This window comes from Podarcis erhardii (genome assembly GCF_964252035.2).
Source record: "Podarcis erhardii genome assembly, chromosome: 1".
NCBI classification, from domain to species: Eukaryota; Metazoa; Chordata; class Lepidosauria; order Squamata; family Lacertidae; genus Podarcis; species Podarcis erhardii.
The window spans coordinates 114,968,367-114,981,249 of NC_138497.1; the positions used below are offsets into that span (position 1 = coordinate 114,968,367).

At 43.6% G+C, this 12,883-nt stretch overlaps 1 protein-coding gene across 2 annotated transcripts in view; it reads left to right on the forward strand.

The window, feature by feature from the left end:
* Positions 1-2,108: 2,108 nt before the first annotated feature.
* Positions 2,109-12,883, forward strand: part of CERKL (CERK like autophagy regulator) — a 38,786-nt gene continuing 28,011 nt past the window's right edge. For both annotated transcript variants that reach the window (XR_014161415.1, XM_081881340.1), the window contains exon 1: positions 2,109-2,552. Coding sequence is in view for 1 of the 2 variants with exons in the window: in XM_081881340.1 (XP_081737466.1) it covers positions 2,243-2,552 (310 nt within the window). In the remaining variant the exon portion in view is untranslated. The remainder of the gene's footprint in view (positions 2,553-12,883) is intronic.

A 12,883-nucleotide genomic window follows, 5' to 3' on the forward strand; every position in this document is an offset into this window, starting at 1 on the left:
AGGATTGGGCTTACCTGTCCCCCAATTCTTAATTCACCTGGTCACAGGTGAGAGTTGAGTGCAGGATGGGGAGCAAAGGTGGACAAGCCAACCCAGAAGGAGCATGACATGTCCCCCATCAGAGTACTACCCCTCCCCTAACACCCGATACAACCAAGACTGTGAAGCAGGGCCAGTGAAGTTTGTGGCTTGGGGACTTTTTTGAGGCTCCGGCTGTACTGTGAGGCTGGGACAGTCATATTTGGTTCCCAGGCCTGAGGTTCTGCACAGGCCTTATCTATAACACCAGCCTTCACCACCCTGACCCCCTCAATGCTTTGGAGCACAACAGATGTTTTGTAGCCCAAAGGTGTTGGGTTAGTAAAAGCTGCACCAACCCTGCGCTCAACCAGCCTGGCTCTCTATAAACTGCCTGGCTATCTGCATCAATAAACAAATAGGAAAATTCACATCACCAAGGTTGCTACCCCAGTCTCCTTGGACTTAGGATCATAATGCAACAACAACAACAACAACAGCAGCAACAACAACAATATAGAAGGAGGAGGAGGAGAATTTATTGCTCTATGCTCAAGCAATCAAATTGGAGATGAACATATCCAGTGCTTTTTTAAAAAAAAAATGTTTAGGGGTACTCTTATTTTCCTACTCATATTGAAATACTGCCCCTCAATGAGGCCAAACCTAGATTCACAAGATGTTTAGATTTATGCATCCCCCTGCACCCCCCCCCCCAGAAAAAGCACTGAACATATTTATAAAATCCAGGTTAGCAATTTTCATCCTGTGCTAATGTTGCATTCACTGATTGGATAGAAAACATGCACTGAGAAGTGGCTTTTTGGTGTGAATATTGCAGCAAAACCAGGAATTCATTAATGTGAGTAGCAAACCTCCCACTATTTTTCTTTTCTTTTCAGAAACAGAGTGTGTACATAAATGTCATATTTAATCCTTCTGAGGGGAAAAGAGGCAGGAATAGGTCCATCTTTTAGGTTTGTTGCATTTGTGAGAGAGTAGGAATAACTTCCGAAAATGAGCTACATACTGACCTCTTTAAGGAAACGTAACAATCGGCTTGCGTACTCTAACCATGGTGACTCAGACCAGGTAACAGTGCAAAGATTTTAGATTTCAAGAAAGCATTTCTAAACAATCATGTGCCCCAGTTTAGTAACTGTTGATGGGCACTGCCACTTCAGTGCTCAACTTGGCCTTATATTGCCTTACATGCCTTTATTGGTGCCATATATCCCAGGGGCCAATATTTGGCTGTTGCTTCTGCGCAGCTGTCCTCAATTCAAAAGCCTTTTCCCCAAAGACTTCACTTTCTCTGGGAAAATAAGACTTTTGTAATTGTGGTTGTAGAGATTCTCTGTGAACATTTCTGGGTGTGGGTGTCATCTTACTCCCAAACAAGTTAATGAATAGAAGACTCTCTCCAATAACTTCTGCAGGGAAACGAAGAGGATGCATTGGCAGAAAAGGTTGGGGAAGGGTGTCGCTTTTATTCTTTTGAGCAAGCAGTTTATAAATTAATCCATTATACCAATGTTTCCCCAACTTTTTTGGACTACAACTCCTATCATCCCCTAGCTAACAGGACCAGCAGTCAAAGGATGATGGGAACTGTAGTCCAAAAACAGCTGGAGACCCAAGTTTGGGAAGCTCTGAAGCAGCCTTTCTCAACCTGTGGGTCCCCAGATGTTGTTGAACTACAACCCCCATCACCCCTAGCTAGCGAGGCCAGAGCTCAGGGATGATGGGAGTTGTAGTCCAACAACATCTAGGTACCCACAGGTTGAGAACCGCTGCGTGAAGTAAACCAACAGGCAGTTTGGTGATTGGATAACACCTGTGTCCTCCCCACCCCTTTCCCTCTGAGGCAACTGAGCCGCGCTTTTCCGTGCGGAGGAATTCAAAAGAACCATCCCTCTCAGTCTCGCGGCTCTTTTCCCGCCTTTCAGGAAAAGTTTCCCTCCTCCTTGAGGCCAACCCCGTGACCAGGGCGGGGCGGGAAACGGGCTTAAAAGTTGGTCGCGAGGGAGGCGCGGAGATGGCCGAGGTCGCGCGCCTAAGCTCAAAGCCGAATGCGCGCGCACGCTCCCCCTCCCCCTCCCTCCTCCAGCTGGACCCGGGACAAGGGGGAGGAGAGCGGCTCGCTGCCTTGGTAGCGGCGGCGACGCGCTGAGGCGCCTTTCCTGTCCCCTTTCTCCTTCCCAGCTGGAGGAGCCTGCCTGCCATGCACCGCCCCGGGAGGAGGATAGCCTGGGCCGCCGAGAGCCCGGAGAACCCTTTCGGGGTGGCGGCAGCAGCAGCAGCAGCGGGCGCTGGGTGGAAGGGAAGCGACGGCGCCCCCTCCTCCCGCTCCTCTTCCTCGACGGAGGAGGAGGGAGCAAAGGGGGCGCCCCCGGTGCGGGCGGCGGAGGCGGGGGACGAAGACGAGCAGCCCCTCCTGAGGGGGATTTTCGGCGTCGGCAAGAGGAGCTGCGACGTGGTGCTCAGCGCGCGGAGGCTCAGCTGGAGCCCCATCCAGCCCGAGAGGCCCGTAGGTGAGAGCGAGCCAGTGTGAGGAACAACAGCAAACGCCGCTGCTTGGATTTTTCTTCTGCTCCGTGCAGAGCTTCGGCGGGGTTTACCGCCGCGTAAGCGGAGCTCCAGCCCGAGCATAGCAGGAAGGGCTGCTGAGTTCACAACGGGTCTCGAACCCGCTTCGGCAGCGCCTGCAGCGCAGCCTCAGTTCCTTTCGTGCCCTCACATTCCGCCGCCTCCATCCCGCCCCCTCTCCGCTGTGTCACTCAAAGATACAGGTGGGCAGGGAGGACGTGACGTCAGAGGGTAGCCTGCCTCTCTTAGCGAAAGAAAAGTTTTGTTAACTTTGGGACTGGGTTACTTGCATAGGAGCCACCTCCTAGGGGCTGATGTCCCTTTGCCCCCCCCCCAATAACATATTTGAGCCCCACCCCAGAAAGTTGATTGGCAATGCCATTCAAATTGGATGTGTGATCGATTATGTGGGATAGGGCTTACCTGCCGCCTCTCAATATTTTATTCAAGTTGGCACCCTTGATAGAAGGGGCTGGTATTCCTTCGTGCGCCTCCCCCGTTAAATATTTTTTTGGGGGGCCAGCCTCCCCCCCCCAGTTGGCCATTGAATGGCCATTGGCATTCAAATACTGTGCGTGAACCACATCATGGGATTTTGCAAGGCAGGGCTGCCTCACCCACCAATATTTTAGTCAAGTTGACATCTCTGGTTACCTGAGAACCAAATTATACTCTTGAGTGCTGGATCATGGGCATCTGAAACAAGGAATAATCTGCTGTCTCTCAAGCTGACATCAGGATGGATCATTTTGGCAGGGAATAGTTACAGGAAAGAGTTTGGTTCTTTCCTAATGAGCATTGGAATGCATAAAAGAGAGGGTAATGTTTTTAGGCACTGACTGCAAGAGTGTGGCAGTCACACAGGGTCCCTGGATGTTTCACCGTCTATTGATCCCTGTGCCACCACTTTATTTCTCACTGGCACCACTCAGGTCCTACCTGGTACAATACTGAGTTTGGTCAGGGTTAAATTGGAACATAAACTTCTGTATATTTATTGTAGTTTAACAAGCGTGTGGTTTCAAAGACAGTATCGGTCCATTACAATCATGGGGTGCCTATCCAGACCTATATCTTCCATTACCTGCTCTCACTCACTAAACCACCTCTCATATTTACTTGTCTTCCTAGTTCCTAACTGTTCCTGACTCAGCTTATTTCGCTACACTAACTCAACCTACCCACAGACTCTATCCCAATTCACTCCCACTCCAACCAACCACCCAACTCCCAATGAACTCCTCCTTTCTGCCCCTCCCAGAGCTGGTTTTATAGTCCCTCTGACTCCACCCCCCTGGGTTCTGATTGGGTAACTTGTTTAACTATTTCACCTCCAGAACTCTCATATGTTAACGTCACATAGAGGCCAAACAAAAAGTTGGGGGCTGCCCAATAGCCATGGAAACATGGAATGGGTTGTGCTTGTGCACCCAGTCTCTCACATTTTTGTCGCATGCACACATTAACAGTCATCGCTCTCCCACTCAAAGAATCCCTGTAACTTTGTTTTCTGCCCCTTTCTGCATGGCTAACTGAATGCATAGGGTGACGAGATGGCATCCTTCCTGTGCATGTTTATTGGGAAATGAGTTAAATGTTCATGAAATTTCCAACTCTGGTTGCATACTTAGGAGAGTAAGGAAGAGGCATGAGTGTGGTTGCTGATGCTGTTTGCAGAGCAAGCACTATAAGGAAGTGATAGTTGTGAGTTGATTTGTCAGCCAGTAAAGGAACTGGTATGTAAAACTCAGCAAGGTCCTATTTAGGAAAGCAAGTAAAGATGATGACATAATGGCAGCCACATACCTAAAAGAAATAAAATATGAAAGTCTAACATACTGGTTGCTCACAACACAACAGTCTGAAAGGGAATCCTAATATTCATTGTATGTGACAAGGGCTCAATGGTCCATGTATGTTTTGGCCACTGAGCTTAGATACATGCCCGATGCTTTTTATTGTTTTACATTCAGTTCAAAGCATTTGTAGATGAGTTGGTGACCTGGTTGTTGTGCGGGAGACAGTGCTGTGTCCCTGTCTTTCTAATTGCACAACATCAGACTCAGTCTATAGCCATCATTGGGTTTCCTCCTCTCACCTCCTCCCAACCTAGGCATTAGTTTGCCCATTGATATGGGAAGGTTTTTCTAATGTTGCAAAATCAATTTGGATCTGATTTATGATGTTCATGTTTCTTATATTTAGTAAACAAACGAAAAAAGGATGTCATGCTCATTTTACATTGTGTGTGCGCGCGCGTGTGCTCGCATATTAATACCCAAAACCCAAAAGTTTTTTTAAGTGAAATATTTGATTAGGAAAAAGAAATAATGCATTATAAGAGTGGATTCTTACAGTGTACAGTTGTAAGAGCTTGTTATGATACTACAACAAAGCAGCCTTCTCTGGACACATTAACTCTGTTAAGTTTTAAAGGGTGGGGAATCTATGGCCCTTCAAAAGTTTTTGGACTCCTGACTCCCACCAGCCAGACTCAGCATGACCAATAGTCAGAGGTGTTGGGAGATGGAATACAATATCTGCAAGGTCACAGGTTGGTTGCAAGTTTATCCTTTTGGGGCAAGGTACTCAAGTGGGTAATAGCTACCCATGTCCAAACACCTTTGTGTGATAGAGATTAAGGGTTATAAACCCATTTCTTTCAGGATTCTGACTTAGTTTTGGGACTGAAACTGCTTTGCATATTCTGGTTGATGGTCCGTTGCTGGGAGACAGACCTTCATTGATTTTATTGGACTTTTTGGTGGCTTTCACAACCGTGGAATCTTTCTTAAGGACCTTCTGTGGTTTTTAGTGGGATTCTAATACATCCATGAAATGACTGGGATAGGTTAATAGATTTGAAGTCTGCTGTTACCAATACAGTGCTAGATGTCACCCACACTGCTGCCTTTCAGCTAATCACTGTTATTGGTTCCAGTGAGCTACCTGGTCCAATTCAAGGTTTTGGTATTAATTTATAAAAGCCCTCAGTGGTTTGGGACCCAGATATTTGCTAGAACAGCCCCTCAGCTGACCCAGTTGCACTGCTTTTGGTGCAACAGAACACCGACACCAGAGCAGCGCATGGAAATGCCATTTACCTTCCTGCCAGAGTGGTACCTATTAATCTGACAATGTACACAATTTATTTTCAGCTTTGTAATCTTGCTGGTTTTTATTTTATGGCACCTAGACACTCCGTTGTGGTGACTGTCACTGATTTGAAAGGTGCCATTTGGTGAATAGTTTATATAGCTGAGTTTCTATCACTCAGCTAAGGACGGCATTGAGGGGGTGGGGAGGAGTTAGGATTGCTTTGTAACTCACTGCATTTTTATTACATTTTACTCTTTGTGAAGTCACTTGAATACAGTTTGCAGAAATGCAGATTTCAAGTTTTAAGAATAAATAGGTGCAACTCTCCCAGGATCATTAAATTGTAGCAAGCATTATTTTCATGGTTATTCCCCCCCCCCCCCCGTTTGAACACATGAGACAGAATTGAAGGGATATCAGAATTTTAGTGCATTTTAGAATCTTCCACTTAATTATACCCTTAGCTTGAGGTGGCTCGTCTATGTTTCTTGCATAGTGGTGTCCTATTAAGAAAAAAATACTGAGGTGTGAAAGAATTTTACTGTATGGTGAAAAACTCTAAAGCAGTAGCAAAATGACTGTTCGTTATCTTGGCTTGCTGCTTTGTTCACCTTAGCAAAGTCCTTTGTGTTTGCATTATTTTGTGATGTTCTATTTTTGTTGATAGTGGAACTTAATCGTTACCTTTATATTGCATTTACAGATCACATCTGAATAGCTGTGAATTCTGAGCAGTATGTGCTCGCATGCCTTAATAGCCTGCTATAATCTTTATGTAGCTTCTCCTTGTTGGGGGGGGGAGGGGAATCTGGCATTAATTTCTGCTGGTTATGAATTCTTATCGGAACATTCTGTTGAAACATAATGTGTTGTACATTTGATACATACATTACCGTTCTGCCATAAGGGCCTGCTATTATTTTAGACACCAACTGATTTTATGATGGTATTGGATTTCTTTCACATATGCTTATGTTTTTGTCCAGATGAACTCAAAGAACATCTGTTACTCTTGTGGTGGTATCTGCTGTTTCCTTTTAGAATTTGACCTTTTGGTTAATTGCAGCTACAATTCTCTAGTTTTTCAGTATTGTGTGACTTAAGCAAAAAATAAATAAATAAAAAATTCTAGTACTAATCACCTAACTGTAGGAAGATAGTTGAGTTCTGTCTCCCTTTGTCATATCTACATATTAGACCCAATTGTTAAATGGGCATGGTTATTTTGTTGTTATTGGGCAGAGCAATTGTAATAGGAGACCACCGTTGCTCAGAGCTTCTGCCACATTTGAAGATCCATTAGCTCCAGCTGGTCTGAGTGCAAGGGGCTGGCGGGGGGGGGGCATTGTGTGTTTTGTGCACAAGCCGTTTTGGTTACGCTAACTCCCAGCTGGTCAGCAAAGCTACGTCTCCTGCAAACAGACTGACATGGGATCCAGGGATCCTTTTCTGACACTGCCCTGCCTCTGCATTTTGAAGTCTTCCAGCAGGAACACCATCCGATGTAGCTTCACAACAGCCTACTCTTTCTGTGGGCACGATGGGGACTTCCCAGTGTCAGAACTTGCTCACTGCCAATTCCCCCCCCCCCCGGTAGTGCAAGATTAAGATCGCTCCCTTATTCCCTTAATATTTTTAAAGTTATTTGAACTGTGGAAGCTTTATTGTTTGCCTGTCCTATGGGTGTTTCAAAGGAGCAGCCATCTAAAGTAACAACCTTCACAAGTTGCAGTTGGGTTAGACTCTATTCCAGTGCCACATATTCATTCAGAATAAATTATTCTGTATGAGTGTAATGCTTTGGTGAAAGCAAGGGTGAAGCAGGGATACTATGGCAGCTTTCATTGCACATCATACTAGTATTTGAAGCATTTGGGGTGAAGTCTTGGGAGGGACGTGGGTGGCACTGGGGGTTAAACCACAGAGCCAAGGACTTGCCGATCAGAAAGTCAGCGGTTCGAATCCCCGCAACGGGGTGAGCTCCCGTTGCTTGGTCCCTGCTCCTGCCAACCTAGCAGTTCAAAAGCACATCAAAGTGCAAGTAGATAAATAGGTACCACTCCGGCAGGAAGGTAAATGGCGTTTCTGTGTGCTGCTCTGGTTTGCCAGAAGTGGCTTAGTCATGCTGGCCACATGACCCAGAAGCTGTATGCCGGCTCCCTCGGCCAATAAAGCGAGATGAGCACCGCAACCCCAGAGTTGGTCATGACTGGACCTAATGGTCAGGGGTCCCTTTACCTTGGGAGAAACGGACTTCTGGAAGAAATATGCAGTGTTGTTTGGCAATGGCACCATAAAGTATTATAACAGGCAGAGCTAATATCAGCACATGTTGTTGTTGGTTAATCCATGCCTAGAACTGCCATCATAGGTCTGCTGACTTCTGGTGGAAAGTTACTGTTGCACGGCACAGTCCCATGAGTGTAAGTTTTTACCTAATGATCCAAAGCACTTGAAAAGAGCAAAATGGGTTTTTTTGGACAGTCACCTTGTTTTTAAACCCTTTTATTACCTGTCAGTGTGCTGGGTAACTTTCAGATAAAGGCAACGGTTGTTTGCATAGAACACTGAATAAGTTGCAAACACTTCTAAACATTTACTATTGTTGATAGTAAAGCTTGAATTTTTTGCTCAGGCATTTGCTAGGCATGAAGGCTGGAGCCTGTTGTGATTTACTAGCTTACTGGTTGTTAACTTAGGGCCATATTCAACTTATTCAAAGTAGACACATTAAAATTAACATCCCTAATATCTATTTCATTGGGTCTACTCTGAGTAGGAATACAACCCATAGTGAACAATGGTGGCTTTTTCTGTTGCATTTCTTTTTAAAATGTAACACTTAAAAATGTAACACACCAGGCTCTGAGATTGTGAAGAGTGGATAAGAAATATATTAAGTAAATAATATTTAATTGTATAAACTAATTCTTCTTGAAATGTTGAAAATAGCATGTTTGCACTCTTGTTTGGAACTCTGCAAGATTGCAGGTATCAGTTGAGAATTTAGTTTTCTTTGGGGGCTTTTAGTTCTCTGGTTAGACTAGGAAGCATTCCCTTGATAAGTAAACTTCTAATGATCTGATTTTGTATGCATTCAACATTTAATTTTTTTATTGCATTAATAAATTAATATATTTCAACACAACATAACTTAGTAGGCAATATATTTACAAAGAAAAGAAACTGATTTAAAAATAGATGCAATATTTACTTGCTTTTTGACAAGAAGATTAGAGCAGAAACTGATCAGTGCAGCTTTTAAATGACAGAGCTGTATACGGTGTACAGCTAACTTGCCGTGTTCTAATTGATTTGAGTTAAGACCGCATATCTTCCCTGTAAATTGACCTAATAGCAGGGTATAGGAAAGTATGCTTAGGCAGGTTCTGCAAACCTTTCAATCTCTGAAGCGACAGATGTTATGATCTACATAGTAGTGTGTGTCTTGGAAACAGAGAGAGTGTTAGAGAAACAAAAAAACCTGAGCCAACGACATACTTTCTAATACCAGGAATAAATTCTTGTCATTGGCTATGATGTGATGTAGTTATAGAGAGTGTGTGTGTGTGTGTGTGTGTGTGTGTGTGTGTGAGAGAGAGAGAGAGAGAGAGAGAGAAAAGATTATATAAGAAATATTAAAGTGATAGTGAAAAATAACTGAAGTGTAATAACAAATTCATGTCCTGAGCTTGCCCCCCCCCATTTTGAAATAGCCCTATTGGTCATGCAGGGCTTCATCCTGCTCTCTGTACATAGATGCACAACTTCTAAGTGGCCAGTACCAGGCCCCTCTTATCAATCAACAACAATTTGGGTTGGGTAGTTGTGATAGAATAGTGGGGGTGGGTAAGCTGGTCTGTCATGTGCCCCCCCCCCTCCACAAGCCAACCTAATGTCATAATTGGGATGATTCTAGTGAATGAGGACTTGGTGGACCCCCCTACCTCACAGTCCCCTGCTGCAATATAGTAATTAACCAAAGTCTCTTCTGTCCCTCTTGGTCAACAACAGAAGGGTGCTTGTGTTCCCCACCTGGCTGGACCACAGCTTGATAGTTGGCACCTTTAGTCTGTGGTCCATAAGATTTCCTCATCACACTTCAAGCAGGGGCAGGATGTACAGGTGTCCATGGCTGTCTAATGCCTGGGGGTGGGGAAGGGATTTTAGCTCTACAATGCCAGGACAAGGGTGGGAGGGAAGGGGGACGTTATTATCATGTGTTGTTGTGTATTTATAGGAATCAGATTCCTAACCAAAATTTCTGTACGACACTGTCTCTTTTCTGCCCACTGCTTAGTACAGTTCTTGATGCATATGTGGTCTTTGTTTGTTTGTTTGGATATAGTTGGTAGGAATAAGATGAGATAGAAATAAGACTACAGTTGCAGAGAATGGTAGGATTAAGAATTATGGTTACCATGGATAAAGGCTGCAGAGTAATAATGAAATCTACATACAGGATTAGCTTTTCTCCTTATGCAGCTGACAAGTATATTACAAAGAAGAACACAGGCAATGCTTTTCCAGACTCATCCTAAGTCAGCACTGTACGGTTTTGTGTTCTGCATTGACTGATTGTGTTGCGTTGATGCACTTTCACTTGTGTGCAACATCTTGTATTATCAGGAATGTGAGGTTTTTATATTACGTTTCTGACCAGTCAGCTTACTGTTCTTGACCTGATTGATTGATCTGATTCACAGGTGGATATAATGATTACAAGCACCACACAGTGCAACACATGGCACAAAACAACATGGGGGAAAGAGTACACAGTTTTAACTGGAAGTAGTTTTGTGGTCTGAATGTTGTGTGCTTGCCCATTGTGTGTGGTATCTGCTTCATAGGAAGCACAGATTGCCTTGATGTTTACATACACTAGTATATAAACACTTATAAAACTGTTTTCACTTAGGGTGTGTATGCACACTCATACACACACTTTGGTAAAATATTACAGTACATACAGATTATTATATGTTTACTATATGTTTTGGAGACATGCTTATTTGTTATCGGATTTGGTCACCTTTTCAGATAGCACAACCTAATTTTCTTCCTGTGATCAAGGAGCAGGCTTTCATCTATGTGTGGATATAACTGGGCACCATTTTGTACTGAGTTTAACCACTGGGTACCTAGAATTTCCAAGCAATATTGGGTATGAGAATACTAGGGCTTAATATTATTCTAAGGATGGTAGTCAACAATGTTTTACTCAGACACATTAAAATTAATGAACATGACTAAGTTAAGTGAATTGAGCTCACTGGGTCTACTCTGAGTAAAATTTAGTTGAACCCCCCACCCCATGGGCACTATGAGAGGAATTAAACTTTGCACTAAAATGTGAGTTTTGTCATGACAAGCATTTTGACTTTCCAGATGGAACACTTCCCCTATCCTTCCCCTAAATGCTGTTTTGGGGTTCTCCCAACTCCACCTTGAGCCAATTTGGGAGGCATGGGACACAGGGGAGGGGAGGTGGGGAAAGCCATATAGCACAGGACTTTTGCAGACAGAACTCATTAGTTGACTCCTACCCTATTTTTAAACAACCTAGTAGTAATTATAGTCTGCATCCTGCAATAGGAACTTTCAGTAACTCATTTCACCACATCCTCGAATATCTCCAGGTCAATTCACACATGTATGCTCACTGCCTAATGGCTGCAGCATAAAACAAGGAGTGGCATGTGTTGAGCATGAGAAAGAACTTATATATTCACATATTAGTTTTCCCCACACTAAATGGTGGTAGTTCATATGCGCAACTGGGAATCAAAATGGTATGAAATACTGTATCAGTAAATTGGTGTGCATGTGTGAATAAGCCCTTAGTGCCATGTGTCTTTTGAAGTTTCTGAGCTTTATCATTTAATCCTGCAGCTATACTTGCTGCAGTTCAACAGAGTGCTGGGTCATATTCAGTGATGCTTTACTGTTTATACAGAAGATACCTCTGAAAGGAAACTTTCATTCATCCGTAAGAAATGGGCTTTTCTAAGAGACTGCACAGTATTATTTAATACTGTGATTTCTTGCTGTGAGTGAAAAGTAGGTTTGGTTCAAATGGATCAGATCATATTGCTGTCAAATTTGTCTGGAAAATATTTGACAGGAACATTGAGCATATTTGCTTTGTACAATGAGGTTTACCTCCAGTTGCTTTGAAGTAAGTGTATAGAATGCAGTGTTAGACATACCTTTATTTTTTAATAGCCATGTATGTAGCCATGTATTAGGGTATTTTTTGCCCTAAGACACACAGTTCGGCCGTGTTGTTACTTGTGCTACTTTGTGTTACTTTGACACAAGACAGAAAAGAGAAGTGTTTTAATCCAGAGACTTAAAATATCCAGAGTTAATCACTATATGAGATGTTCTGCTTTATTCAACAGATAGCACTTTTCAACTCATAACAAAGGTGATCCTTGGGTGCTGAGGGAGGGGCTGGAATAGCACATCTCCCATACAAACAAGTAATTGGCATTCTCTTGAATTCAATTCTGTGACAGTAATGAGCTGGTCTCATTTATTACTTTTAGCATTATGTATTCAACAAAGTCCTCTGGATGGTTAGAAAATGTGGGCCCAAGGGTGTATCTTCTCCGAGGCCAATCCTGTGAGACCAGACCACCCCATGGTTATTTAATCTCTGTGGGAGTTCCGGCCAGCAACTTATATTGCCTGCTTCCTGCCTAACTTCTGTTTTCTGGCACCTTTGGGGATCCAGAAATAAGAAAGGCCTTCAAAGCTTGGGATATTACTTATTCTCATAGCCTCCAAACAAGAAGACAATGCAGGTGCCATTTTGGCTGAGGTCAAGCTTAGCTAATACAATCTCTCCTCACACTTCGCCTCAGCTATGAAGGAAAAAATTGCCCTTCAACTTAAAAGACTCTTGTGAAGGCTGGGATTTTGCCTCGGATTATATGTATCTAAGGTACATATTCTGTGGGGCCAGTTTTCTCTCTTCCCCTATCCCTCAGTTTGCATCCCAAAGCTGAAGGAGGAAGCAAGGAGAAAAGAATGAGAAATCCTCTTCCCCTTCATTCACTCTCAGGCTGAAGAGAATTAAGGTTTAGCAAAGTGTGAAGAATTTTTCAAAGGTAATTATAGATAGTAATTAGAGGAAAATGCACGTCTGAACCCATTTTAGGAGCACTCGTTT